At 53.7% G+C, this 24,444-nt stretch overlaps 8 protein-coding genes across 8 annotated transcripts; 5 read left to right on the top strand and 3 right to left on the bottom strand.

Annotated features, from left to right (window-relative positions):
- Nucleotides 1-61: 61 nt before the first annotated feature.
- alkB (oxidoreductase, 2OG-Fe(II) oxygenase family) lies at nucleotides 62-1,712 on the top strand (the record flags this gene model as incomplete). Its single annotated transcript, XM_025591888.1, has 2 exons — nucleotides 62-698; nucleotides 877-1,712. The coding sequence occupies exons 1-2, from the start codon at nucleotides 407-409 to the stop codon at nucleotides 1,710-1,712; spliced, it is 1,128 nt and encodes a 375-aa protein (XP_025438760.1). The 5' UTR covers nucleotides 62-406.
- Nucleotides 1,713-2,199: 487 nt separating this feature from the next.
- On the bottom strand, nucleotides 2,200-4,346 carry BO95DRAFT_396611 (cytochrome P450). The gene is made up of 3 exons (XM_025583754.1): nucleotides 3,832-4,346; nucleotides 3,482-3,763; nucleotides 2,200-3,430 (listed from the first exon to the last, which is right to left on the bottom strand). Exons 1-3 carry the CDS (start codon nucleotides 4,006-4,008, stop codon nucleotides 2,261-2,263), a joined length of 1,629 nt encoding a protein of 542 aa, XP_025438759.1. The 5' UTR covers nucleotides 4,009-4,346; the 3' UTR covers nucleotides 2,200-2,260.
- Nucleotides 4,347-5,250: 904 nt separating this feature from the next.
- BO95DRAFT_239089 (MDR family NADP-dependent oxidoreductase) lies at nucleotides 5,251-6,761 on the top strand. Its single transcript, XM_025581343.1, has 3 exons — nucleotides 5,251-6,242; nucleotides 6,292-6,458; nucleotides 6,513-6,761. The coding sequence occupies exons 1-3, from the start codon at nucleotides 5,483-5,485 to the stop codon at nucleotides 6,645-6,647; spliced, it is 1,062 nt and encodes a 353-aa protein (XP_025438758.1). The 5' UTR covers nucleotides 5,251-5,482; the 3' UTR covers nucleotides 6,648-6,761.
- Nucleotides 6,762-7,993: 1,232 nt separating this feature from the next.
- On the bottom strand, nucleotides 7,994-9,702 carry BO95DRAFT_446140 (alpha/beta fold hydrolase). The gene is made up of 6 exons (XM_025587308.1): nucleotides 9,370-9,702; nucleotides 9,262-9,301; nucleotides 9,073-9,197; nucleotides 8,797-8,992; nucleotides 8,380-8,689; nucleotides 7,994-8,251 (listed from the first exon to the last, which is right to left on the bottom strand). The coding sequence occupies exons 1-6, from the start codon at nucleotides 9,555-9,557 to the stop codon at nucleotides 8,160-8,162; spliced, it is 951 nt and encodes a 316-aa protein (XP_025438757.1). The 5' UTR covers nucleotides 9,558-9,702; the 3' UTR covers nucleotides 7,994-8,159.
- A 2,485-nt stretch (nucleotides 9,703-12,187) lies between these two features.
- BO95DRAFT_420993 (putative salicylate hydroxylase) lies at nucleotides 12,188-14,122 on the top strand. Its single transcript, XM_025584551.1, has 5 exons — nucleotides 12,188-12,265; nucleotides 12,330-12,387; nucleotides 12,441-13,179; nucleotides 13,256-13,587; nucleotides 13,667-14,122. The coding sequence occupies exons 1-5, from the start codon at nucleotides 12,200-12,202 to the stop codon at nucleotides 13,708-13,710; spliced, it is 1,239 nt and encodes a 412-aa protein (XP_025438756.1). The 5' UTR covers nucleotides 12,188-12,199; the 3' UTR covers nucleotides 13,711-14,122.
- Nucleotides 14,123-14,395: 273 nt separating this feature from the next.
- Nucleotides 14,396-17,293, bottom strand: BO95DRAFT_342052 (DUF747-domain-containing protein; the record flags this gene model as incomplete). Its single annotated transcript, XM_025581968.1, has 1 exon — nucleotides 14,396-17,293. A coding segment is annotated over one exon (2,898 nt), but the record flags the coding sequence as incomplete, so codon positions are not given.
- Nucleotides 17,294-18,886: 1,593 nt separating this feature from the next.
- On the top strand, nucleotides 18,887-21,185 carry BO95DRAFT_238955 (efflux pump antibiotic resistance protein). Its single transcript, XM_025581341.1, has 8 exons — nucleotides 18,887-19,255; nucleotides 19,311-19,447; nucleotides 19,508-19,590; nucleotides 19,652-19,749; nucleotides 19,805-19,925; nucleotides 19,980-20,802; nucleotides 20,867-20,972; nucleotides 21,031-21,185. The coding sequence occupies exons 1-8, from the start codon at nucleotides 18,991-18,993 to the stop codon at nucleotides 21,096-21,098; spliced, it is 1,701 nt and encodes a 566-aa protein (XP_025438754.1). The 5' UTR covers nucleotides 18,887-18,990; the 3' UTR covers nucleotides 21,099-21,185.
- A 568-nt stretch (nucleotides 21,186-21,753) lies between these two features.
- On the top strand, nucleotides 21,754-24,400 carry BO95DRAFT_238957 (putative alpha-amylase). The gene is made up of 9 exons (XM_025581342.1): nucleotides 21,754-22,083; nucleotides 22,135-22,173; nucleotides 22,229-22,344; nucleotides 22,399-22,507; nucleotides 22,557-22,785; nucleotides 22,844-23,006; nucleotides 23,067-23,213; nucleotides 23,267-23,507; nucleotides 23,566-24,400. Exons 1-9 carry the CDS (start codon nucleotides 21,916-21,918, stop codon nucleotides 24,295-24,297), a joined length of 1,944 nt encoding a protein of 647 aa, XP_025438753.1. The 5' UTR covers nucleotides 21,754-21,915; the 3' UTR covers nucleotides 24,298-24,400.
- Nucleotides 24,401-24,444: the final 44 nt, after the last annotated feature.

Here is a 24,444-nt window from a genome sequence, read left to right as displayed (position 1 = left end):
CCGCGCGTGGCCCAGAAGGCGGTGAGCGCGTCCCCAGTTGATTCCCGCCCTGAACTTTTTTTTGGAGGAGACGGTTTGAATCTTTGCCTAGTATGCTCTTTGTTACTCTTTTTCGTCGATTATATTCGAATCTTTCTTTGCGGAAACAACAGACTTGTCCTCTACGCGACATTGGTTCGCTATTTTCGGCACTTATGACTGGACGAACTATCAATTTGCATTTCCGAGGAGCGACCTGAACTGTCATAGCAGCACCCATGCAATAGTGCGGCCTTGCAGATCCTCAAGAAACTAACTTTGTGACGCAGTCCAGTTATAAGTCAAAAGAGATCTAATTCGACTACACGCGAGGAAGGGAACAAAAATACAGGGACGAACGAGAAAACAAAGTCAGGAAAAAAAAGACATGGCACAAATAAAGGACCTGAACGCTCACGAACGACCTCCGGAGGCTGTCAAGCAACGCTACAAGCAATACCAAAAGTCCACGCTCACAGATATAAACTTGGATGGTAGCATTCTGGATCTTCAGGCGCTAGATGCTGACCGGCTGCCGGAGGATGTTTCAGTCACGCATTGGATCTCCGGCAAGGATCTTCGGCCTGTATTCGATGAATTTCTGGGGACAAGCAAGGATGGTGCGGAGGGATCCCTGAATGCGAAAGATATCCCTGTCTTCTCTCATCGCTCTGTGACCGGTCAGCATTATACACCACCATCTAGCGCTTGTTTTCTGTTCCTCTCCCTTTCTTTCTTTCCTTCCTCGGTCTACCCAGTAGGACAGGAAAGGGGAGGGAGAAAGAAGACTTCCCCCAAAAGCATACATTGTAGAAACGAAGAAAAGAACAATCCTGGTCTCCTAACAGGCACATGTAGGTCTCCAAATGATCCCCTCCCTCCTCCCACCAGCCGTACAAATAGAACTCCTCTCGCGGCTCTTCCACCGAGACCTATCCAACCCAAGACACAAGACCAACCTCCACCTGCACTACGAGCTCACGTACCCCAGCGCTGGGGATGCAGCAGCAGCAGCAGCAACAACAACAACAACAACAACTACCTCGATGACCGATTCCAGCGTAGTAGACCCCGGGCCCCCTCCCCCACCCTCCTTCTTTGCCGACGACCCAGCGCGAGCCATCCACCCGAAAGACCCCAGCGTGCACAAGCCACTCACCGTGCAGAACATCCTCAACAAGAAACTGCGATGGGTGACGCTGGGCGGCCAGTACGACTGGACCGCCAAGGTGTATCCGGCCGAGCGGCCGCCGGCGTTCCCGCCGGACATCGCGAAGCTGCTGCACACCATGTTCCCGGCGACGGAGGCGCAGGCGGCGATCCTGAACGTGTATTCGCCCGGCGATACGCTCAGCGCCCACCGCGACGTCAGCGAGGAGTGCGATGCCGGCCTGATCAGTATCAGTTTCGGCTGCGACGGCTTGTTCCTGATCGGCCATGATGATGGCGCCGGCTGCGAGATCGTCCGGCTGCGCTCCGGTGATGCGGTGTACATGGACGGCACGTCCAGGTTCGCCTGGCATGCCGTGCCCAAGATCGTGCCGGGGACGTGTCCCGCCTGGCTCGCGGAGTGGCCTGGCGCGCCGGATGGTTCGGATGCCACCACTCAGTATGAGAAGTGGAAGGGGTGGATGGAGGGCAAACGAGTCAATCTGAATGTTCGGCAGATGAGCCTCTCGGAGCCTCGTCCGTGATGGCGGCGATGAGATGCGAGGAATTCTGCTCGGTTCATGACACATGGCGTATGTTGCATGTACTGGTTCGCAGCTTATGCAGTTGTGGCGGCTGGTGAGCCCAGCCCAGGTTGACAAGTGTGCACGTCACACAAAACCCTACCGTGGGCTTGCATACCTCTGCCTCGAAGAGTGCTCATAGGAGGGTTCGACCGAATGCATTCCCAATGCATTGGAAACACTCCCATCGTTCCGTCTCCGGAGGGGCGGCCCATTCGCATTCGCTCTTCCCCTTGTCCAAGCAACCTACCAATAAAGCAGACAATTAACCACAGGCGGAAGACCCCAGCGACAGTATCTGCAGATACTTCAACAATGTACAGCCGATTGAAGCCTGTCGGGCGATCATCGCTTGCAGCTTATACATACTCAGACAGCACATAACATTTCCCCATTTCTGTACATAGAAGCTTAAGTCTTTAATCCAAACAATCTAACTTAATTAGTAGCAACGAGACTAAAAGTAACATAAGTAGATACAAGAATTTTTTCGCAATCGGTTTCGGCGCCTACCACCCCTCCAAGGGTGTCAATCTGACCCGCACCCCGTCCCGCGGACTTACAGTCGCACCCTCGCGGAGCTCGAGCTCAGCGTCCGGATTCTCCAACTCAAACTTGAAACGACCGACGAAGGCGGCAAGCATACATGCCAACTCGGATTTCGCGAAGCCCTGCCCAATGCAACTCCGGGGCCCGTGCAGGAACGTCAAGAAGGCGTAGTTACTGGTGGCCCCGCCGGTATTGGCCATCCCGGGTCCCAGCCAGCGCTCGGGGTCAAATTTATCGGCGTCCGAGCCCCACAGCTCCTTGAGGTGGTTGATTATCGCGGGGAACAGGAAAATGAGCGTGCCTTTGGGAATGGACTGGCCGACGAGAGAGGTGTCACGGTTTGCCACGCGGATGGTCACCGGGGCGGAGGGATGGAAGCGGAACACCTCGTTGCAGACGGCGTGCAGGTAGGGCAGATTGTCGAGGACCTCGGCTGAGACAGACTCTGGATTCTCGACGGAGATGGAGGGTAAGTTGGCGCGGATCTCTTCTCGGAGGCGGGTTTGCACGTCCGGGTACTTGCACAGTGCGTAGACGCACCACTGGAGGGCGGTCGAGGTGGTTTCGTGGCCGGCCGCGAGGAAGGTCATCATTTGGTCGACCAGCTCCTCATCTGTAAAGCTGCCGCTCTCGAGTGCTACGGACATGATATCGACCCCGTCCTTCGCGTTGCTGGCTTGCTCGTGGTCCCGCAGGTCCTTCGCCTCACGGAGCATCTGCAGTGCGACAGCGCGGATATACTCAGCCCCCTCGCGGATATACTTGTTCCTCTTCAAGGGCAGTTTGTGGACCCATGTTGGTACTCCCATCACGAGGCCCAGAAGGAAAAGACCCAGCTCCAGTTTGGACGGCGGCGCACCGTTGATCCTACCATACTGTCTGGCCAGCTCATTGGTGGGATCGCGCAGGGAGTTGAAGTCGCGGTTCATTCCGGCAAGACCGATGATGTCGAGTGTGGCTCGACTTGACCAGGTTGCCACGCGAATAACGTTGTCGGAAGAATCATTCTCACGCGCTCGTAGATCATCTTCGATGCATTGCACCATCTCTATGCTTTTCGACCAGAAGATCGGATACAGGTTCTTAATATGACGGTAGGAAAAAGCCGGCATCAGATTCTTTCTTTGGTGCTGTTTTCAGTCAGCTGGGAAAGGACATGTGATTTCTGCCCTTGTTGTGACACTTGCCTTGTGCTCGGCACCTTCTACCAACAGCACCCCCTTTTGGCCGGTGAGGCGTCCCAGAGACTCCCGTACCAAGGCTGGTTTCTCGAAGTCATAGACCTTGGTCACCAAAATCTCACTCAGTCCCTTGGGGCTGGTCACGATCAACCGCTCCAAGTTGCCAGTCATATAGTAGCGGATCAGACCATCATTTGGGATCTCTTCTACCCATTTAGCCAGTCGCTTCCAGTCATGCCTCAGAATCAGAGTGCTAGAATTGCCACGAAGCCATGATCGGCCCTAGTGGAATATGTGAGACCGTGTTCCATTTGATGAGAGTGTACACACGGAAATGCTGAGACACTCACGGACGGGCTCGGAATCTGCTTCAGAGGTGTCAAAAACTCCGGATAGAGAAATACTCGGTACACAATTCTGCTAATTGTGGCCAAGGCAGACAGGTAGAAAAATGTTTGCCACGTCGCTTTCAAGTAGGCATATGCAGCAAAGGCGATGTAGACCGGTGTCCATGGTATGCCAGCCATTCTGCCAAGAATGTTGGAGGAATGGCTTTGTCCAGTTGCTGAAGAAGGTGACTTAACTAGGAGAATTAGGAGACTATTAGTTATATGGAACGTTGTGAAAGGCCAACTAGTGGTAGCGTTGCGCTGTTTGACGAGTGTCAGATATAAGTATCATGATGATCAGTGAGAAGGGCTAATTATAATATGGCATCGATGGAGAGACACCCGGTGGGAATGACATCCTTTCAGAAATGATTGGGCGAAATAAGAGCCGAGTCATGCACGGGTATGAAAAGGAAGCCTGATCGATGACCCGCGGTTTCAAGGGGCAGTTGTAGACTCCGGGGCCGACTCCCAACTCCCAAGTCTACCTAGAGTGGATCACCAGGATTTCAGGCTGTGACCTCATCGGGATTCGGCGATAAAATGCCAGGTGATAATCGGATTGAGAAACGTTGGGCGTATCATTGGTCAACCACCACGTGGGGATGGAGATCTCGTCGGACCTCGCAGGAGCCCGCACAGCTTACTGAAATAGGAAGGCTCTATTAGTCCCCGCCCGGCCCGGCCATGGTCAGGTCACGGGTTGGGTTGGGGGCCGACTCTGCCTAGTATTGAATGTCAGTCAATAAGTAGTAACTCCTTACCACCATTGCAGTAACTTACACTTCATTCTGTGGTCTCAACGTAGTCAGCTCTTCCTCTTCCCATTTCCTCCCTGCTCATCAGTCGAACGAACATGAGTGACTTCACTCATCCTCCCACATTTCTTATTGTGTGAATTGCTCCCTCCGATCCCGACCGATCGCCTCAGTCATGACTCTGCCTATCAACTGTTCTGACATATCGGGTTAGTGGGCAGTGTGTTCGACACCATCAAGCACGAGATGCGTTATGAGGATGATTCAATACAGCATATACGAGAGTCTTCAGGTTCCATCACTCAAGTCAGATGGGCGCCATGTGTCCAACCAACAATCCAGCAATCTGTGTGCATCCTCCAGTTCCAGTCTCGCGGGTCCCTGGGCTAGATTGGGTCCAAAGACAATTGTCTAGCAACTCCGTGCTAGGGTGGACTATATGAAGCAAATTCGTAGGGTTGGGATGGAAGCTTGCGGAGGGCGACAGAATGAATTACGAAGCCATATCCTTGTTCGAGCTGGCGCCCCGGAAATCTGTTCTGCTTCCTTCGTTCTCCGCCAAATCACAGCTGTCGGATTCATCGATACGCAATCCAGCCCAGAGCACAATTCTTGCTACAGCATTTAACAGGTTTGAACTGCATGATAGCTTAAGCAATGATCCGACAAGAGTGACACAATGGATTATCAATCAGGCCATACTCCACCAACCAGCCGAGGTTGGCCAATTGTCCCGCTATCGTCACTGATCTACCCCTCCCGCTCCAGTCTTGATTCATAAGTCGAGAATCGCCCTCTCCTCCCCACTACTCTCAACACCCAAACCTGACACCTCTCAAAATATTGCTACCACAATGCCTCAACCGAATAAAGCCATCATTTTCAGCAAAATCCCCAATGGGGCGCCTGTCCCGGGTACTGATCTCACCGTGGAACAACGGGAGATTGACCTCGACCAGCAGCTGCCTCCGGACAGCGTCCTCACCAAGAACCTTTACGCCAGTCTGGATCCCTACATGCGCGGTCGGATGCGTGACCCCAGCATCAAGAGCTACAGCCCGCCTTACCAGGTTGGCGAGCCGATCACCGCCTACAGCATCGGACAAGTGATCCGATCGGAGAACCCCAAATACAAAAAGGGTGATATTATCTGGTGTATCCTCAAGATCGAGGAGTACAGTGTTGTCACCAAGGAGCAGCTGGCATGGCCCCAGACCGAGAAGATCGATGTGAAGCCTGGACTGTCGCTGTCGCATTACGCCGGAATCCTTGGAATGACGGGCCTGACGGCTTATTCCAGTCTATATGAGATCGGGCAGCCCAAGAAGGGCGAGACCATCTTCATCTCCTCTGCTGCCGGTGCGGTGGGACAGGTGGTCGGCCAGCTGGCGAAACATGAGGGATTGAAGGTGATTGGCAGCGTTGGTGATGATGATAAGCTGCGGTATATCACTGAGGAGCTGGGCTTCGACGCGGGGTTCAATTATAAGAAAGAGAAGCCCAGCGACGCCCTGGCGCGACTAGAACCGAACGGAATTGACATTTACTACGAGAATGTTGGTGGCGAGCATCTGGAAGCGGCCCTCACTGCCATGAACACCTTCGGCAGGATTAGTATGGCCCCCTCCTACCTTCTAGGTCCCTTCGCTGACACGTCATTCAGTCGCTTGCGGCATGGTATCGCAGTACAACTTGAAACCAAACGAGCTATATGGAGTCAAGACCCTGATGAACGTGGTCGGAAAGAGAATCAGGATGCAGGGATTCATCGTCGGAGACGAGAATATGGGCCCGAAGTATGCGAAGGAGAGAAACGAGCGGGTGTCTGCGGTAAGTGACTTGACTGGCTCAGGAGGACCCATTCTGACCCCAGCTATGCTACAGTGGCTACTCGACGGCAGTATCAAGACGAAGGAAGACATCACCACTGGAATTGAGAACGGACCCGAAGCCCTAGTCTCGATGCTTCGTGGCGGGAACCGCGGAAAGGCTATCCTGAAGATCGCTGACCCTGAGTGAACTACACAAGACGAGAGAGTATCTATGCTCCAAGCTCACGCTGTCTAATCACTCCCGCCTATCATATATCTTGTCTCTAGTACCGAGTACAAATGAGTCTCAAATATGGAGATCTTGCCGTATCCCGCCAACATGACTGAAATCCGGAGGCCTATGATTACCTCGTTGCGCCACCATCTGTCGTAGTTCTATCTGAGAAGCCTCAATCAGAGCAATGAAATACACTACTAAAAAGCGCATAGCTCAACCATCACCCGGCCACCTCCTTCTTCCCCTTCCCCCTGCACGTGCCCAGCGCTATGGGTGGAACCACCATCCCCGCCAAGCGAGGCGCTAAAACTGGATCCGACGGCCCGGCCAAACCTTATCCGCCCCGGTGCGTTACACAACCGACCGCTGCACGTTCGTAGCCGTGGGCTGTGGGCCCCGCCCGCTTTTGCTGCTTCCCGAGGGGGGGGAGGCATAAGAAGCTTCAAAGCAAAGCCCAGTCCACTCCCTTTCCTGTCAGAATGTGGCTCTTGAGATCCAACGGGCACCACTAGGTCTCTTCGAGTCGTTTGAAGGGGAAAAGGCTCGCCTGCCTGGGGCACTGAGACTGGGATTCTCAGTGCCCTGCTTGCTGGATTTGTCTCAGGGTGTTTCATGCGTGGAGGGTCTCTTGGGATTGTAATGGGCTCTTACTCCGTGAGTGTAGATCTGAGGGTTTGCTTCTGGCTTTGGCGTGGTATCTGCTGAATTGCCGAACTGCGGCCGGGGACGGGAGAGTTGTTCATTTCTTGGTGCGGTTAGGGCAAAGTCACGGTTGGACTCAGTTACCATTTGAAAGTACCCGGGTGAGTATTTGGCTAGGATATGTCTTGTGATGAGATGCGATGTATGGTCCCCCTGCCTCTTAAACTTGTGTTTCGAGAGATGCGCTGAGTGGCTTATACCCTGTTGTCTCAGTAGCTACAAAGCTTGTCAGTGAACGGAGCCCATGTCCTGTACTGTTTGGCGGACATGACATCGCGCCCAAGGGACATCGGCAATGGCGTTGCCTCCTACCTTTTTCTTCATTGAATTCTATCTGCTGTGGAACAGGGTCATTGAAGTAAGAAGTCTCGTGTAGCGCCGCGAATCGGGGTTAAGCGTCGCTCAGGAGAGATCTATGTAGAAGGTACAGTGGGACTGGGGCCTGTCTCGATGTGATAGATTAGGTATGGATTGTCTATGGCACTGTACAGTACAGTTGGTCAAGTAAGATACTCTGAGTTGGGTCTTCTGCCATGGCCACCTTTCCATGTTCTCTTTCTCTCAACACACATGGATCAATGTTGACAGTGATCCAGCACTGTCGATTCAATCCTCCGTAGGCGTGCATGTGATACCGCCCGACGTCTAGGGATTCTTGTCCCTCGCTCCACGTTCTTGCTGCGGGCCTCACAATCTTCACCGGGCGGAATTGGTGAACCAGGCGGCAATATCAGTCAAAATATGCCAGAAGCTCTGGTGGTTTTGCACGTATGCCTGCTTTCACAGTTGCCAGGCCATTCTTGGCCCTCCGTGTTTCTCGAGTTTCCTGTCGGCTAGATACACCATTGGGTTCCGCAGGAACTCAACTGCCGCTGTGGGAGGGTCATGAGTCGTCAGCTGTCTGGGTTTCATAAACTATCGCGCATAACAAGAGGAAAACGAATCTTCCAAAGAGAGCAGCACGAGAACAAACGAATGAAAGCGAGTAGGAAAACCTTACCATTCGCAACCAGCTCCGGCTTTTCCAGAGCCAGGTGAAGCCCCTCGTAGTCTACTTCCTCAATATAGGAGGTAGGAAAGAAAGAGCGGATGGCTTCGGCCCCCTCGTCCTCGGGTATGTAGTAGCTATCACGCGAGCGCAGGAACAGCGCCGGCCCGCTGAACCGATTCGCATCGTCCTCCCGGAACGGAAACTCCCCCATCGCTTCGCGGGCCTCCCACAGGATATTCTGCGGGATCCGCGGCCTTACATAGGGGTGATCGTCGTGCTTCTCCAGATTTCGGAGGAGCCAAGGCCGCATCCCTGCCTTCTATTCGGGGAGGTTAGATCAGGGTCATAGACTGGGAGATCAAAGACAGATAGAAAGAATCGATGGATAATCCCGACGCTCCTGGAGAGCATCATGGGGTAACTGACCCGATTCCAATAGTACATCACTCTGCGCGCCTCTCGGAGCTCGGTAATGCGCATCTTGAGGATTTGCCGATAGGCGTGGAGCCATTGTAAGTAAATCGGCGGAAGGGGTTTCCAGACCGGCGAATCGTCAATGGAGACAATATTGGTCACGAGTTTTGGGTCGTAGAGGGCTAGAGTCATCGCTGTCTTGGCTCCCCTGATGGCTGATCGTCAGGAATCATGAAAAGCTAATGTCCCCTGTTTCGAAGGGTGAGATGACCCACTGGGAAGGCTTACATCTGATTGCCGACAAGAGACACATTTTTGAGGTTGTTCTCTTTCATAAGTCCTCGGATATCCAGCGCCAGTCTGAGGTAGTCATGTCTCCATTTGGTGCCAGATTCGCCATGGTTACGAAGGTCCTGTTTCCCCGGGCGTCAATTGCCTGGGCACGAGGTTAAATGGCTTACTAAGATCCGCACTTACCAGATTATACACATCTCGCTTGAGTTCGGTGGCTAGAATCCTAGGCCGGGGGTTTTGGTGAGTATCCCGTAACATGTGGGATGAGGAAAAGGCTTAAAGCATTCATACTTGCTAATCGGACGGAGTTCCTCTCTACAGCCGAGGAATCCATGAAGAACTATAATTGGGTTTGGTGAGTCCCCAAGCTTATCAGGATGTCCCTTGTAGACATCGAAAGCTATCTTTGGGTTGGGGTTTTTGGCGTCGATACGAATGGACCTCTGGAAGGGCATGAATTTGGAGGACTGTCGGGGCATCGCCAATCTTGACGACGGTGACAGATGTGAAAACATTTTTACAAAGAGCAGCCCTCGCCAGGCGACAAGCACAGAAGTCGATATCAAGTCTCAGATAGAATCCATGCGAGCTATTTCAGAGCTTCCATGTCTCAGAATCTGGTTTGGTGGTTTGTTGAAGCTTATCGATTGATGGATGGATAGGTTTGTCCATCTGGTTTGCATCTTCATCGATCCTGCATGTTCTGATTGCGCTAGACCGTATTTGGCTTAGTGCTTCGGTAGTCATCCTAGCTACTATGAGTACTGTAGGTATACAATAACCAAGGTGCTGACTACTAGAGCATGCTGAGGTGAAAGGCAGGCGCAGCATTCCTTGTACAAGAAGAGAATTGTTACCTGGTTCGAGGTGAACGTTTCAAATAACTACCAGAGGTCATACTTTGAGGTTCGTAACAGTTTGTGCCCGAGGAGCTTACGGGAAAACCAACCATTCTATTCTCACAAGACCCTACTTGTACTTGAGCAAAGTACGCAAGGACCTGCCTGGTTTAATTGCTCCACCTGATGCGAGATTCTACGTCATCCATAAGATCTTTGAACCTATTGCAGGTCAATTCCATAATATTGTGCTCGGTTAGCCAGCCTGTCTGATGCCGGCATGGCAACATCCGTTTTGAGAGCCAAAACGAATTAGACCAGAGGTCAAATGCAGCGGCTTCAATGGGAGCCAAATGAAATCGCAACGGTTAACCGGCACATGAGATCAGAGTGAGAATCAAGGCATTGGCGCAAAGACGCCCGCCAGTCCTGCTGATCTCGTCTGCACGGAAGCGACGGCTAGCCCGGACACCGAGTCTTGAATCCATACTTTGACCACAGACCAAATGCGAGATAAGTCGATATCATCGTCCGGTGGTGGGTAGTAGCTGCTGACAGAGACTGGATCCTTGGCTGGCTGCTGCAATGAGTCTGATACGAGTGGTCACGCTCCTGCTCGTATCGCCTGCTATCTGTGAAACATTGAAGACGATTATCCAATTGAGTTCTGGATGGTTGGTTCGAGCTTGGTGTTTACTGCGCAAAGAGGGCTGGGATATCGCTGGGGACAATATTCTAGTCAGCAAGGGCCCGCAGAGCGTCTGGATCTGGACGTCGGCTTGTCCTGGATCATGCCTTGCCGAAATGTCAGGATCTGATGCAGATTCAGGCAGGGGCTGGGGGCAATCCTCGAAAGTGGAGGTGGACCGCCATGTTCGAATTGGTGGAATTTCGCAGACTAACTGAACAGTCAACGGATCTGTGAGCGAATGGTATCAGTATGGAAGTACGGGAAGGTGCGACGTCGGGGTAGGTTTGGGGGTCTGAGGAGATGATCTCCATGGGCAGGATGGGCAGGTGAGAGGCGGACTGAATCTGGGGATGGAATGGAAATTCATGGGGACAAATCGGCAATTGGAAGGGAGATCTCGATGCCGGACCAGTCGGCAATTGCTGCAAAGCGGAAGAGCCGGGGCAGCTGAGTCACCATTTCCGACAGCTCTCATTGGAGTCAACTGTCGAGCTTGCCTCTATAGAGTGGGCACTAAACCCAATGGGAGGTAGCGTGGCCCGGAAACCGGTCGCTGGGAAACTCGCGGCGGAGTCTCATTGTTATTTCTCTCAGTGCTGCAACCCCAGACAGAAACATCTTTATTGTATGTATGGAGTATGGAGTATGTTGTTTGCTCCTCTCGAGCCAGGATGAAGATGCACCTGGTGCACCTGATGCACCTGATACTTGGCCATTCAATTGAAAGCTGATCACGGTTCCACATGTTCCTAATCCCCCTCATTTCTCCCCTCTCTCGGTGGCTCTTTCTGCGGAGGCTTGGAGGCTTGAGATGCCAGAAGATTACCACCCGGCCCACCCCTTCATCCCCCCCCTTAGACTATCCGTGACTCTGACTCTTCCCTCTCCGCCCTCTCCGGTCAAAAATGGGGATTGCCAAATGTTGGTTCATCTCCATTCCGCGGTGAATGGCAGGTTTCGTCTGGTGGAGAATGCTCGCCTTGGGGAGATGTCGCGTCCTGCCGCCAATCCCGGCCTCTCCCCCCCCCCCCCCCCCAGCCAGACAGAGCTCTCACAAAATAATCATGTTTGACCCAGCTTCGTATAATCCCGCTCTCGGCCGTGATTCCCCAGTGTGTCAAGATCGGAGGGAGGTTCGGATCGATGAGGTTTAGGGAAGGAGGTGTTTGTTTGCCATGAAACGCATTCTTATATCAACCGCAACAGCTCCTCCCCATTCCTGACCCTACCCTGTGGCAAACCAATTCGTTGCCCCAGATTTTGTACGGTACCAAATTTGGCTCCTATATCGGATATCGGCGCCTCCAGCCAGCGCAAATTTTTATCAAATTAAATTCTCCTTTTTTTTGCCCGTCTTCCTTCCTTCTTCCTTCCTTTCTTTTGCTATCCTTTGTATCAATATCCTAGATAACCATGGCATTTGCGCAGGCCAGGACTCCCCTTGAGGTGATTATCGTTGGGTAGGTTATTCATTCATTTCCCGCTGTCGCGCTGCAATTGCCACTAACATCGTTCAATAGAGCGGGTACGCCAAGATGATTCTTTTGGCAAGAAGATTGCATTGTCGCTGACAGACGTAGGCATTGGCGGCATGGCCGCAGCCCTAACTCTGGGTCTACGAGGACACCAGGTCACGATCCTGGAGTCCGCGCCTAAGGTATGCCAGTATTGATATAGACCTGGTCATGTTGAAGTTTTGCTCTAATAACAAGGCAAAATAGCTTATGGAAGTTGGAGCGGGCATCCAAGTCTCTCCTAACATGCTCCGATTGTTTGATCGTAAGCATCAATTCTGTGGCAGTCGGAATGCTCGAACTGACACAGAACTCTAGGCTGGGGTGTCTCTCCCTCCATTCACGCCAAAGATGTTGCCCTCGAGCACATCCACGTTCGTCGGTGGCAGGACGGCTCGTTACTAGGCACTATGCCCGTTAACAAGACTTACGGTCAACAGGTGGTCATCCACCGCGCGGACCTCCACAACGCACTCATTGACCAAGCGCTGGCGCTGTCAAATGTGGAACTGCGCGTCAACTCCACGGTCACCGATGTTCAATTCGACCAGGCAGCGGTGACGCTCGCAGACGGCACCGTCGTCAAGGGCGACGTTGTCATTGCGGCGGACGGCATCAAATCCGGCATCCGGGGTCAGCTCCTCAACGACTACTCCTGCAAGGCCATCCCCACGGGCGATGCCGCCTACCGGATCATGCTTCCTCGCAGCGCGCTCGAAAGTGATCCCGAGTTGAAGGCCCTGATGGACGAGCCCCAAGCCACGCGTTGGCTCGGCCCCAATCGCCACATCATCGCGTACCCCGTGCGCAACCACGAGCTCTACAATGTCGTGCTGCTGCACCCCGACAGCCACGGCGTCGAAGAGTCCTGGACCACCAAGGGCTCCAAGCAGGCCATGATCGACAACTACCGGGGCTGGGACAGTCGCGTGACGAAGCTCATCGACCTGGTGCCCGACGACGAGGTTCTCGAGTGGAAGCTCTGCTTGCACGCGCCCTTGAAGACCTGGATCCGGGGCAACGTCGCTTTGATTGGTGATGCCTGCCATCCGATGCTGTACGCCCATCGCCCCGCGCTACCACACACGTTCCCCTTTCCCACCCAAGTCACTTCACTAACCCCTCAAAACTAGACCCTACGTTGCCCAAGGCGCCGCGCAAGCCGTCGAAGACGCCGCCGCGCTCGGCATCCTCCTCTCCACCATCCCCTCGCGCGCCGCCATCCCCGCCGCCCTGCGCGCCTACGAGCAATCGCGCAAATCCCGCGCCGAGACCGTGCAGCAGTCCGGCTCCGAGAACCGCATCACCCTGCACTTCCCCGACGGGCCCGACCAGATCGCCCGCGACGAACAGTTCCGGACCGCGCTGACCAGCGGCTCCAACCCCGATCGCTGGTCCGATCGCGAAACCCAGAGACGTCTCTGGGGGTGGGATGCCGAGAAAGCCGCCCTGGACGTGTGGAATGGTAAGCTTCTCCCGCTCAAAACAAATCTCTCTCCCGCGAAGGAACCACCGAACAAGGGCACACTAACACCCGTGAATAGAAATGCATGGCGACGCCGTCTCGGAAGTCCGTCACCATCTCTAAGCCTTTTCCTTCACACAAACTCTAAACCTTAACGTTTCATCGATTTCCCCCTCATCTCCTGTCTCAGGATTTGACGTGAAAGCTTTTTTTCAACCACGGATGATACCTAATGTCTTCAACGGCCTTACTCTTGATGATTCAACCTCGTTTTTCTCCCCCTCTTTTTGTCATCGACGATTACGCCCCTATTTGGATTTTTTCTTTATTTCAGCGGGTTTTCATGTGGATTCTCAGCGACTTCAACTCAACTTGATTTGTCGTATACCCCCCTTTGGTTCTTCTTGTTTGATTTATGTGGGTTTTGTGGGCTTGAAGGAAGTGTTGGGCTCGGCTCTGGGGGTGGATGTTTTGTACATAGACTTCTTGCGTGGCTTATAGATTTGCTGTGTTTAGTGGCTGGCTTAAATTATTCTGGTGCAGTGAGTTAGTACATTACAGTAATAAATCTGTGTCAAGTGATTGCCCGGCGCGATATGTGGTTAGATTTTTCCAGAATGAGTCGTTGAATGGCAGTGCCACTGTACTAAGCTGTCGCTCAGAAAGACAAACAGCGCATATAGTATACTCTAATGCTCTATCATGACTATACTTATATTCAACGCAGCCAAACACTACGGTAGATGGCAGGACTAAGAATGTACACAACAACCCCCGCCGGACACTGGATGTCTGATCAGCGACAACCTCACCAAATCCGCTTGGCGACCATCTCATACCGCTGCACGTGATCCAGATGCAGCTCCTCCTTGCCACCACCAGCCTTCGCGTCCTTCTCCTCCTTCGCTTTGAGTCTCCGCAGACCATCCGGGTCATCGGCGTAGATCCACCGCCGGTGATCGTCGTTCACCTCGACGACGCCCCATCCGCCGACTCGACGGCTCCCCTCGACGGCGAATTCGCGGGGGCGGGGCTGTGCTGCTGCTGCTGCTGGCGCGGCAGGCGGGGCGGTGGTTTCGGAGGGAGCGGGATCGGTTGTAGTAGTGGCCGTGGGCCCTAATCCGCCGGCCGTGGAGGAGGTTGAGGCCGGGACGGCGGTGGGGTGGCTTTGCTGTTCTGCCTCGCGCAGTTTCATGGCTTTGTAACGGGAGCGGGCGAGCGCGAGCAGGAGCATGCCGAGCAGTAACTTGAGGATCAGGAGGACGACGTAGCCGGTCAGGATGAGGACGACGGTGAAGATGTAGACGGATGAGGCCGGGGTGGGCATGGTGTTGGCGAGCATCTGGCGGAACCAGGCCCCAGCGTAGGCGGTCGAGGTGGGGATGAAATTCTGGAAGGTGAGCGGGGGAGGGGAGGGCATGGGCGCGGGGACGTATTGACTGTGGATGGCCGTGAGGGAGGTGGCTTCGACCGCGGTGGACGAGGCGGGCTGCTGGGGGAGTAAGGCAGCGATGAACATCTGGTAGGTCTGGACGCTGACGCGGAAGAAGAGGCAGGATAGTGGGATCACGGGCAGTCCGAGCCGGCGCATGAGGTTTTGGTCCGCGAACGCATTCGTGTAGTAGTCCTTGGCCAAAATGTCCAGGAAGCGACCGTAGATGGCCGGACGGGTGTTGTTGAACTTGTTGATGTACGCGTGCTTGAGCCAGTCGACTAGCATCTCCGAGCCCAAGACGACGAGGAAGGGTCCTAGGACTTGCGCCAGCGTCGGAAGGTAGGAATTGGCTTGGCTGAAGGAGGCGATGATAGATGACGGGACGATTGTGAAGGCCTGCGGGAGGATCGAGGATGCAGTTCGTGGTGGAGTCGACAGCGGCGTGCTGTTGGTGCTGGTTGAAGTGAAGCTAGAACCCAACCCACTGAAGATATTGAATGCCCCAGTTTCCACAATGTTGCGCGATGCGATGATCGTCAGCATGAGCCAGAGTTGAAAGCGTTCTACCACGTCCGCGCAGGTGAGCTGAAAGAGGTTCTCCTTTTCGAATTTTTTGAAGACCGTGGACTTGATCTCGACAAATTGATTGGAGAGCAACAGGGTGATCAGCGCATTGGAGTAAGAGTTCACCGCAACGTTCAGCGTCATCACCTGATAGAACAGTGCTGTCGAATGGATGACTGTGTAGCCTAACGCTAGCAAGAAGAGCCCAAACGGGCGGAAGACCTTGCTGCGGCCGTCGGGTCGCCGCTCCAGCGCTTCACGCGAGAATAGGCACTCAAGCACGTCCTGACCGATGGCGCCAAACAGTCGATCGCTGACTTCTAGCACATTGTAGATCACGTACAACTTGATAGCTGCCTGTCCGCGAATCCAGTGGTACATCCGGCTCGCATCGAAGCGCATCAGAACGCAGCAGGTAGCGATCATGAGCAATCCCTTGAGGATGTCGGCCTTGTCGTCTGGCATTAGGGCTGACGGGATACTCTTCTGCCGCCGATGCTGCGCTCGGTGACCATGAGATCGGTGCCTTTTTCGAGACTCGGTTGCCTTAGCGCGGGAATCTCGTTCCCCGGGTGCGGTTTCGCCCTTGTGTGTGCGTCCCACGTCGGAGCCACGCGGTGGCTCGTCGATGGATACGGTCCTGTTACGCCTGCGCCATACCCGGCCCACGCCTTTGATCACAAAACCAGCCACGTACCGAAACTCCACACCCAAGTTTAGAATCCATGACTCAACGAGTATGTACAGAGCCTTCAGAAACCGGAGCGGAAGAATGGTAAAAGAATGCAACCACGCATCCAGACATGCCAATATACCGAACCAGAGTACCTGCTCTACCGCCGGCGGCAGCATCAAGAAATTCATGAGTCTTTCAAGCTTGACTCGAGAAGACTCGTAAGGGAAGTCGGTCATAGCAGAACGGTGAATGTACAGCGGTGAGGGGCGGCCCGATGCCAGCTCTAACTGGAGGTAAGTTGGAACGGATAGAGGCGGCAGAGGGATGTTCGGGGGCATCGGTGAAGGCAAGGCCTGTTCTTTCATCTGTGGGGAAGGTTCAAGGTGTTTCGAATCCGATTCCCGAGTAATCGAAAGGCGATCTTGTTTTGTGCGAGACGCCCATGTCTGAGCCAGCCTGTCATTCGTCGCCGGCAAGGTCTGTCGGCGTGAGTTAGGTGTTGACACCGCCCGTGAGTTTAGTGGTCGATTTCGCGAAGAGGATGACGCAGGTGTTCTCCCAGTCGAGACGGTCGAGGTGTCGATGGATAGATCTTTGGGCAGACGGAGTTTAGGTAGAATATCGGATGTAAATTTAGGTTCATCCACAGACGGCAGGCTTGTGGGCTCTGGCGTTTCAAACTGCGCAGCTGCTGCATGCATTCCATCCGATACTGCCCGTCGTCCGCGTTCTGATTGCTCCGGTGGCGCTGCACGATACGGGATAGACTGCGGTGAGGATGTGAGTTCCTGCATCTTGGCGGGAGATAATTTCAGCACGCGATCTGGGTCCTTGTCGTGGTTCCTGGAAGGCGATGTGTCTCGCGACCACTCGGTGAGCGTTGATTGCACTGCGGAGCCTTCGAAGACATCCACTAGGGATGTTCTGGAAGTCGTGCGACGGCCTGGGGTTCCAGGGGGCTCCTCCGAGTGCTCAAATACCATCCCTAGCACTTGATCCGACGCCAGCGCGAACTGACCGCTTTTCCGGTCGACGCAGGGGGTATGTTGGCTGAGGACTCCGTTAGAATCGTGTTCAGAGTTGTCACCGACTCCATCTGGCAGCAAGTTGGCCCTAGAATTAATCCGGTTGGCGTAAGTCGCTGTAGTGTCCGGCGCCGGCGTTTGTCCGCATTGCGCATGGGAGCCCACCACGGGCCGTTCGTCAGTCTCCACGGGTTGATTCACACCACTCGAGACTGTTGGTCGCTTTGTTTTTGGTGACTTTGGGCTTTGGATTCCAGCGGCCAATGCATCATCAGCTTCTGGGCTTTGTGGTGTTGCTGGTGTCCATTCCTGCTGAGACGAGCCTGTCGCCTCGCCGTTAACGAACTCCCGCCCTCGTTCGTTGTGACTTTCACGCATGCCGTCTATATTGGCTACCGTTCTTGGCGAGTCATTGCGTATAGATCTTGAATCAGCCGCTAGATCTGCGTTGTCTTCTGTGCGGAGCATTGAGGAAACCAGGGTCGCAATCGAGGAAGGCAAGGACACGATGTCAGCGGTAGCGCTCCGTGCGCAATGCAATCGGTCAACCGTGCTTTAAGGAGGGTTCAACTTCATTTCGGGGTCAGATAGTCCAGTGCAAAGTCGCTGTTACAGCCTACGAGGCAGGCCAAGGGTTGCGACCGTTGATAATGAGGATAAAGCGAGTCAGGGTCTTTGCTGAATGACTGGATGATAGAGCAAGCCAAGGGAGAGCAAAAGCCCGGGGACAATCATGAGGCGGTCAACAAAGCGGTGGGCCGGCTGTCATTGTAGCCCATGACTAAGCAGGGTCTTACTTCCCCACAATCTTGGTCTTGTCTTGACTGATCGTTCTCTTCTACAAATCAATCACTCACGTTTCCTGGTGTTCCCTCTGCTCAATTGATCTTAGATTGGATGTATGTCTGATCTCATGAATGGTTCATGAGCCCTGATCTCAAGCATAATTTGTTGTGTTATGCTCTCATTGTCAAAGTCCTGAGTTCCCACCTCCTATACTACCGATCTTGATCAATAACCACCACCAATTCGACTCCTTCAAGATGCCATCCATGCCATGCTGCTCCAGCCAGCAATTCAAACCATGCGCACCCCTTAAATTGAGAGAACCACAAGCGACACTATACAATTAGCTGTCAAGACCCGCTCACCTCAGCTTCTATAGTAAATAGCCGAGGGGGGCGTTTCCTGTGTCTGTCCCTGAGCAGGAGTTGAACATTGACGCTAGTCACCTCGCCATCGACGGCAAGCATGGCGTGCTCCTCCACCACAATCACCTTCTCCCACCCTGGTTCTGCCCTGTCATTTGCAGCCATCAACCATGAGAAGGCTTGGGCCACGAGCTCCTCCGATCCAGGGCGTGGCCATGTGGGTACCAATCCAGTGAATTCTGTTTTTCTCCCCCGATGGTGTCATCGGCTCTTCCGGATAGTTAATGATGGCCAGCCAATACTGGCGCGCGATGGTCTTGAAGGCCTGGACATCTTGCGATAAGCGAACTTTTTATCACGTAGCTCCGCATGTCATTTAATGAAGGCGCGCTCGAAATGACTCTTCCGGGTTGAAGGATTTTTATTCTACGCGAGCAGTCGTCCCCTCTTCTTCCTCACTCTCCCCCTTGAAGCAGCTCCAAGTAAGAACTTGCTTCACTATCGACCTGAGATTCTCCTCGTACGAGCACAGCCTGGCTAGTTTTGGCGACGATGACGATTGCATCGGCCAGCTCAGAGACCTTGAGGGCGGATAGGAATGTGGATGAGACCACCCCCCTGAATCCAGCAGCTTTGGATACAAATGTCACGAATGTATCGAATTACCAAACTGTCTCCAAGGGGCCAGCAAGTGATGTTCAAAGCAGCCATGACACGGACGAAGAACGTCCGCTAGTCAGTCCAGCAGAGTCCTCGGAGAACAACAAAGTGCAGGCGTTGGCTAGCGTCAAGACAATTATCGCTGTTTTACTACTGGGTATGGATGAACGACTGGCTTGATCATGATCTCGACCGATGCTGACCTTGAGTAGGTGAATTCATCTCCAATGCAGACACCACTCTCGTTATGGCTACGACAGGGAAGATCTCGTCCGAATTCGATCGTTTGCGTGATGCCAGCTGGCTGGCCACGGCTTTCACGCTCGGTCTCTGCGCGGCACAACCCATGGTGAGCTAACATAGAATTTCTATGGCTTCGATTGATGCGCTGACAGCTGTGGCCTGCTAGTACGGAAAGTTGAGCGATATCTATGGCCGCAAGCCGCTGTTGCTCTGGGCGTACTTTTTCTTCGGCCTCGGATGTATCATTAGGTGAGTGCTACGTCCCTTGCAACCACGTTTAGGAGAATCGCCTTGACTCAAGTCTTTCTAGTGGGATCGGCTCGAGCATGTTAACTGTGATTCTGGGGCGTGCCATCAGTGGCTTGGGCGGTGCTGGAACAATGGCGATGGGTGTGATTATAATTACAGGTGGGATGGACAACGTCATGGCCAACTTTGATCACGGTTGCTAAACGCCTCGCAGATATTGTTCCCCGGCGAGATGTGGCCCATTGGCGTGCGTATGTCAACATCGCCATGACCCTAGGTCGAAGCGCAGGAGGTCCGATTGGTGGATGGCTAGCAGATACCGTTGGTTGGCGATGGTGAGCATTGCAGTCTATCACTGGATTCCGTTCTGCAATCTAATTATTTGACAGGTCATTCCTTCTTCAGGGCCCTCTCACTGTGTTGGCTGCCTTGCTCGTCGTATGGAAGCTCAAGCTTACCACCCCCACCACAAACAAGGATATTCGCAGGGTCGACTTCCTTGGGACATCTCTCCTCGCCGTTGGTATCATCACCACGACCCTCATTCTCGATCAAGCTGGAAAGGCCTTTGCTTGGGTCTCTCTTACTACTGCTTATCTTGGCACCACTAGCGTGGCTGCATTCGTTTCGTTCATTATTGTCGAGCTTCATGTGGCTCCAGAGCCCATCTTCGATCTGCGCATCTTGCGCCGCACCAACGTGCTTCCCAGTTACCTTATCGGAGCTCTGCAAATCACCGCGCAGGTTGGCATGATGTTCTCAGTTCCCTTATACTTCCAGGTCACATCTCGCGCCTCGGCCACAGTCGCGGGCGGGCATCTTGTTCCTGCAGTGATTGGTAATACGCTGGGTGGCTTGATCGCCGGTGCCTCCATCCGACGAACAGGCCAGTTCAAGGTCTTCTTGATCGTGGCTGGGCTAGTTGCATCGGTCACTTACCTCCTGCTTTTCCTTCGGTGGAATGGTCACACGGGCTTCTGGGAATCATTGTATATCATTCCGGGCGGGATGGGAACTGGCTTCGCGTCGGCTGCGGCCTTTGTTAGTATGACTACCTTCCTTGTGCCTCAGGAGATTGCCATGGCCACTGGAGGCTACTTTCTGCTGTTCAATTTCGCGATGACTGCTGGTGTGACTGTCACGAACAGTGTGCTGGGGACCGTCTTCAAGCACCAGCTGGAGCAGAATCTAACAGGGCCCGGAGCAAAGAAGGTAATTGGGCCAATGCGCATCCTGTGCTGCGTAATTTTCATTTATGCTGATTCGTTGCCTGCAGATGATCGAACGGGCTCTATCTGATACAGATTACATCAATGGGCTCAGTGGACAGGTTCACGATATTGTGGTCCGCGGGTACGTTACGGGACTCAAATACACATACTGTAAGTTGCAATGGCGGACCAATCTTTGTCTTACATACTTACCGTGTGTCTCTTCTAGTGTTTGCTCTGTCTCTTTCGCTGCTCGGGTCGTTGGTGGGCTGGACAGTCCGAAAGCATCAATTGTAAAAACAATACCTTCACATGAACGCAGGCATTGGAAGGCCTTGGATATATGTAGAAAAAGTGCTAAGCCTGGTTTGCACTGGATTAGAATGAATCAAGAACCTGTTAGACTGTTAAGAGGTGACTAGGTGAAAGCAGAAGGCACCATCCGTGACCAAGGCCAACATAGACTGGCAGTCAAGACAGAAAATGCCTCAGAGCCAAAAGACGCGAGAGCTTGATGTCACCCCACAGCTGTTCGCAATTGAATGCGGGGTGGTTTGAGTGTGTTTGATGAAATTGGGCTTCTTCCAAAGTGCCGAGGCTTGGACCGCTTCTTCCTTCTGTCTCTCTGCAACCTTTCATTTCATTTCGCTTCCTCCGCATCCCTTGGCCCCCTAATTCGCTCAACGCCCCCGGCCATCCCTCTTCTGCAGACAAGGCAATCTCCATCTGGACAATAGCGGGCGTTCTACAGCCAATCTTTTGATATTTTACACCTGCATGATCGGACATAAGGCCACTTCCTGGATGTGATTCATTGGCTAGCTTGTGCTTCGGCTGCAGAAATCCTGCTCGATCGGAGCTTGAACCAATCAACTCGCCCGCATAAGACCGTTCCTGGCAGGCAACGGTGCAAGAAAACAGCAGATCATAGGCGAGAAGAGGAAAAGACCGAGACTGCAGAAAGTCATCCGGTCATCCGTCCGTCTAGCAACTGAGAATAAGGTCCAAGCTGCTTTGAGGCACGGGAAATGACATATAAGATGGAATTGCCGAAGCCAACAATGCCGTGGCCGACCACCAACCCCTGAGTCTTCACTCGCAGTCACCTGCAAAGATGAGGTTTGCGGCACTTCAGACCCTTGTATCTCTGCCTCTCTTTGGCACTGTCGTTCGCGGCCTGTCTGCAGCAGAATGGCGGACTCAGTCCATCTATTTTCTTCTGACGGATCGGTTCGGCAGGACTGATAATTCGACAACTGCGACATGTAATACAGGGGATCAGGTATGTCTGGGCCAGACGGCTACTACTACGAGCCATTTCTGACCTCGCTAGGTCTATTGTGGTGGAACATGGCAGGGAATCATCAACCACGTAAGCCACTCCGCAACGCACAGTTTCGACGGAGGGATCTAACTTGCTCACACAGCTGGATTATATCCAAGGCATGGGCTTCACAGCTATCTGGATCTCGCCCGTCACCGAGCAGCTGTCAGCAAATACTGCGGATGGCGAGTCCTATCATGGATACTGGCAACAGAAGATGTAAGGCACTCTGTAGTCCATGACTTGCACGCCATAATTGACCGAGACGGGCAGCTATTCGTTGAACTCCAACTTCGGCACCGCAGATGACTTGAAAGCTCTGTCTGCTGCCTTGCATGAACGGGACATGTATCTCATGGTTGACGTAGTGCCAAACCATATGGTAGGTTTGTCTCCTCCAAGGTCTGGCACCCAACTGACCGGAAATCTAGGGTTATGCGGGCTCAGGAGATAGCGTAGACTACAGCGTCTTTGATGCCTTCGACTCCTCGTCGTACTTTCATCCGTACTGCCTCATTACCGATTGGGATAATATCGATCAGGTCCGGACCTGCTGGGAAGGCGATACGATCGTCTCTCTGCCTGATCTGTACACGACGCAGTCGGACGTCAGGACGATCTGGTACGATTGGATTGAGCAACTCGTCGCCAACTACTCGAGTACGATCTCCATGTCACCTGATTTTATCAGGACCATCTGCTGACTCCAACTGCGCAGTTGACGGTCTTCGCATCGACAGTGCTCTCGAAGTCGAACCAGACTTCTTCACGGGATACGTCAGCGCGGCAGGCGTGTATAGCGTTGGCGAGATCTTCAACGGCGACCCTGCCACTGCCTGTCCGTATCAGGGATATCTAGACGGCGTCTTGAACTACCCGATGTGAGTTCTACTCTGCGCAGTGCAATCCACAAGAAGGCAGGCACTAAACACGGAAACCAGCTACTTCCAACTACTCTACGCCTTCGAGTCCAGCAGCGGCAGCATCAGCGACCTGTACAACATGATCAACTCGGTAGCCAGCGACTGCTCCGATCCCACGCTCCTTGGCAACTTCATCGAGAACCACGACAACGCCCGCTTTGCCTAGTGAGTGACAGCGCTGAACCTTTCTGGGTGCTACTTACTAACCGAGAAATCAGCTATACAAGCGACTACTCGCAAGCCAAGAACGTGCTCTCATTCCTATTCCTCTCTGACGGCATTCCCATCGTCTACGCCGGCGAAGAGCAGCACTACTCGGGCTCCGGGGTACCCTACAACCGCGAAGCGACCTGGCTATCGGGCTACTCGACGACGGCGGAGCTATACCAGTGGATCTCGACGACCAACGCCATCCGCAAGCTGGCCATCTCGCTAGACAGCAACTACATCACCTACAAGGTACGTACCGGACAGCACTCCCGTCCTCAAAACTACAGGCTACTAACTTTCTTCCTAGAACAACCCCTTCTACACAGACAGCAACACGATCGCCATGCGCAAAGGCAGCGACAACCTGCAAGTAATCACCATCCTCTCCAACCGCGGCAGCACCAGCAGCAGCTACACCCTGACCCTAACAGGCACCGGCTACGCCGCCGGCACCACGCTCATCGAAGCCTACACCTGCACGACCCTCACCGTCTCCTCCAGCGGCAGCATCGCCGTCCCCATGGCCTCCGGCCTTCCGCGCGTCTACCTCCCAGCCTCCTCAATCAACAGAAGCAATCTCTGCGGTGGTGGCACCTCCACAACCACCGCCACCGCCACAACCACAACCACAACCACCCTCAAAACCACCACCACAACTACTACTTCCACAAAAACAACAACCACCACCACCTGCACAGCAACAACAACCTCCCTCCCCATAACCTTCATCGAACTCGTAACCACCACCTACGGCGAGGAGGTCTACCTAACAGGCTCCATCGCCGCGCTGGGCAACTGGGCCACCACGGCCGGCACCGGCGGGAGAATCGCCCTCAGCGCGGCGAATTACTCCGCGTCGTATCCGGAGTGGTCCGCCACCGTGTCGGTGCCCGTGGGCACGAGCTTCGAGTACAAGTTCTTCAAGGTGGGCAGCGACGGGAGCACGATCACGTGGGAGAGTAATCCCAATCGCGTGTATACGGTCACGGCGACGGCGTGCGCGGGGGCCACGGCTACGGTTGTGGATAGTTGGCGGTAGTAGGTTTGGGACCTCGTTTTGGGGAGGAGCTTGTTTGTCGGAAGGGGACTTGGTTGGGGGGGTTATGGCTGATGGATGTGGTAGGTAGGTTCAAGAGTTGCGGTGAGTTGGGGATTATTTGCTCCTTGCTGCTTGGGGTTGGGGATG

Source organism: Aspergillus brunneoviolaceus, assembly GCF_003184695.1.
Source record: "Aspergillus brunneoviolaceus CBS 621.78 unplaced genomic scaffold BO95scaffold_67, whole genome shotgun sequence".
Lineage (NCBI taxonomy): Eukaryota > Fungi > Ascomycota > Eurotiomycetes > Eurotiales > Aspergillaceae > Aspergillus > Aspergillus brunneoviolaceus.
This window is presented reverse-complemented; position numbering and strand designations above follow the sequence as displayed.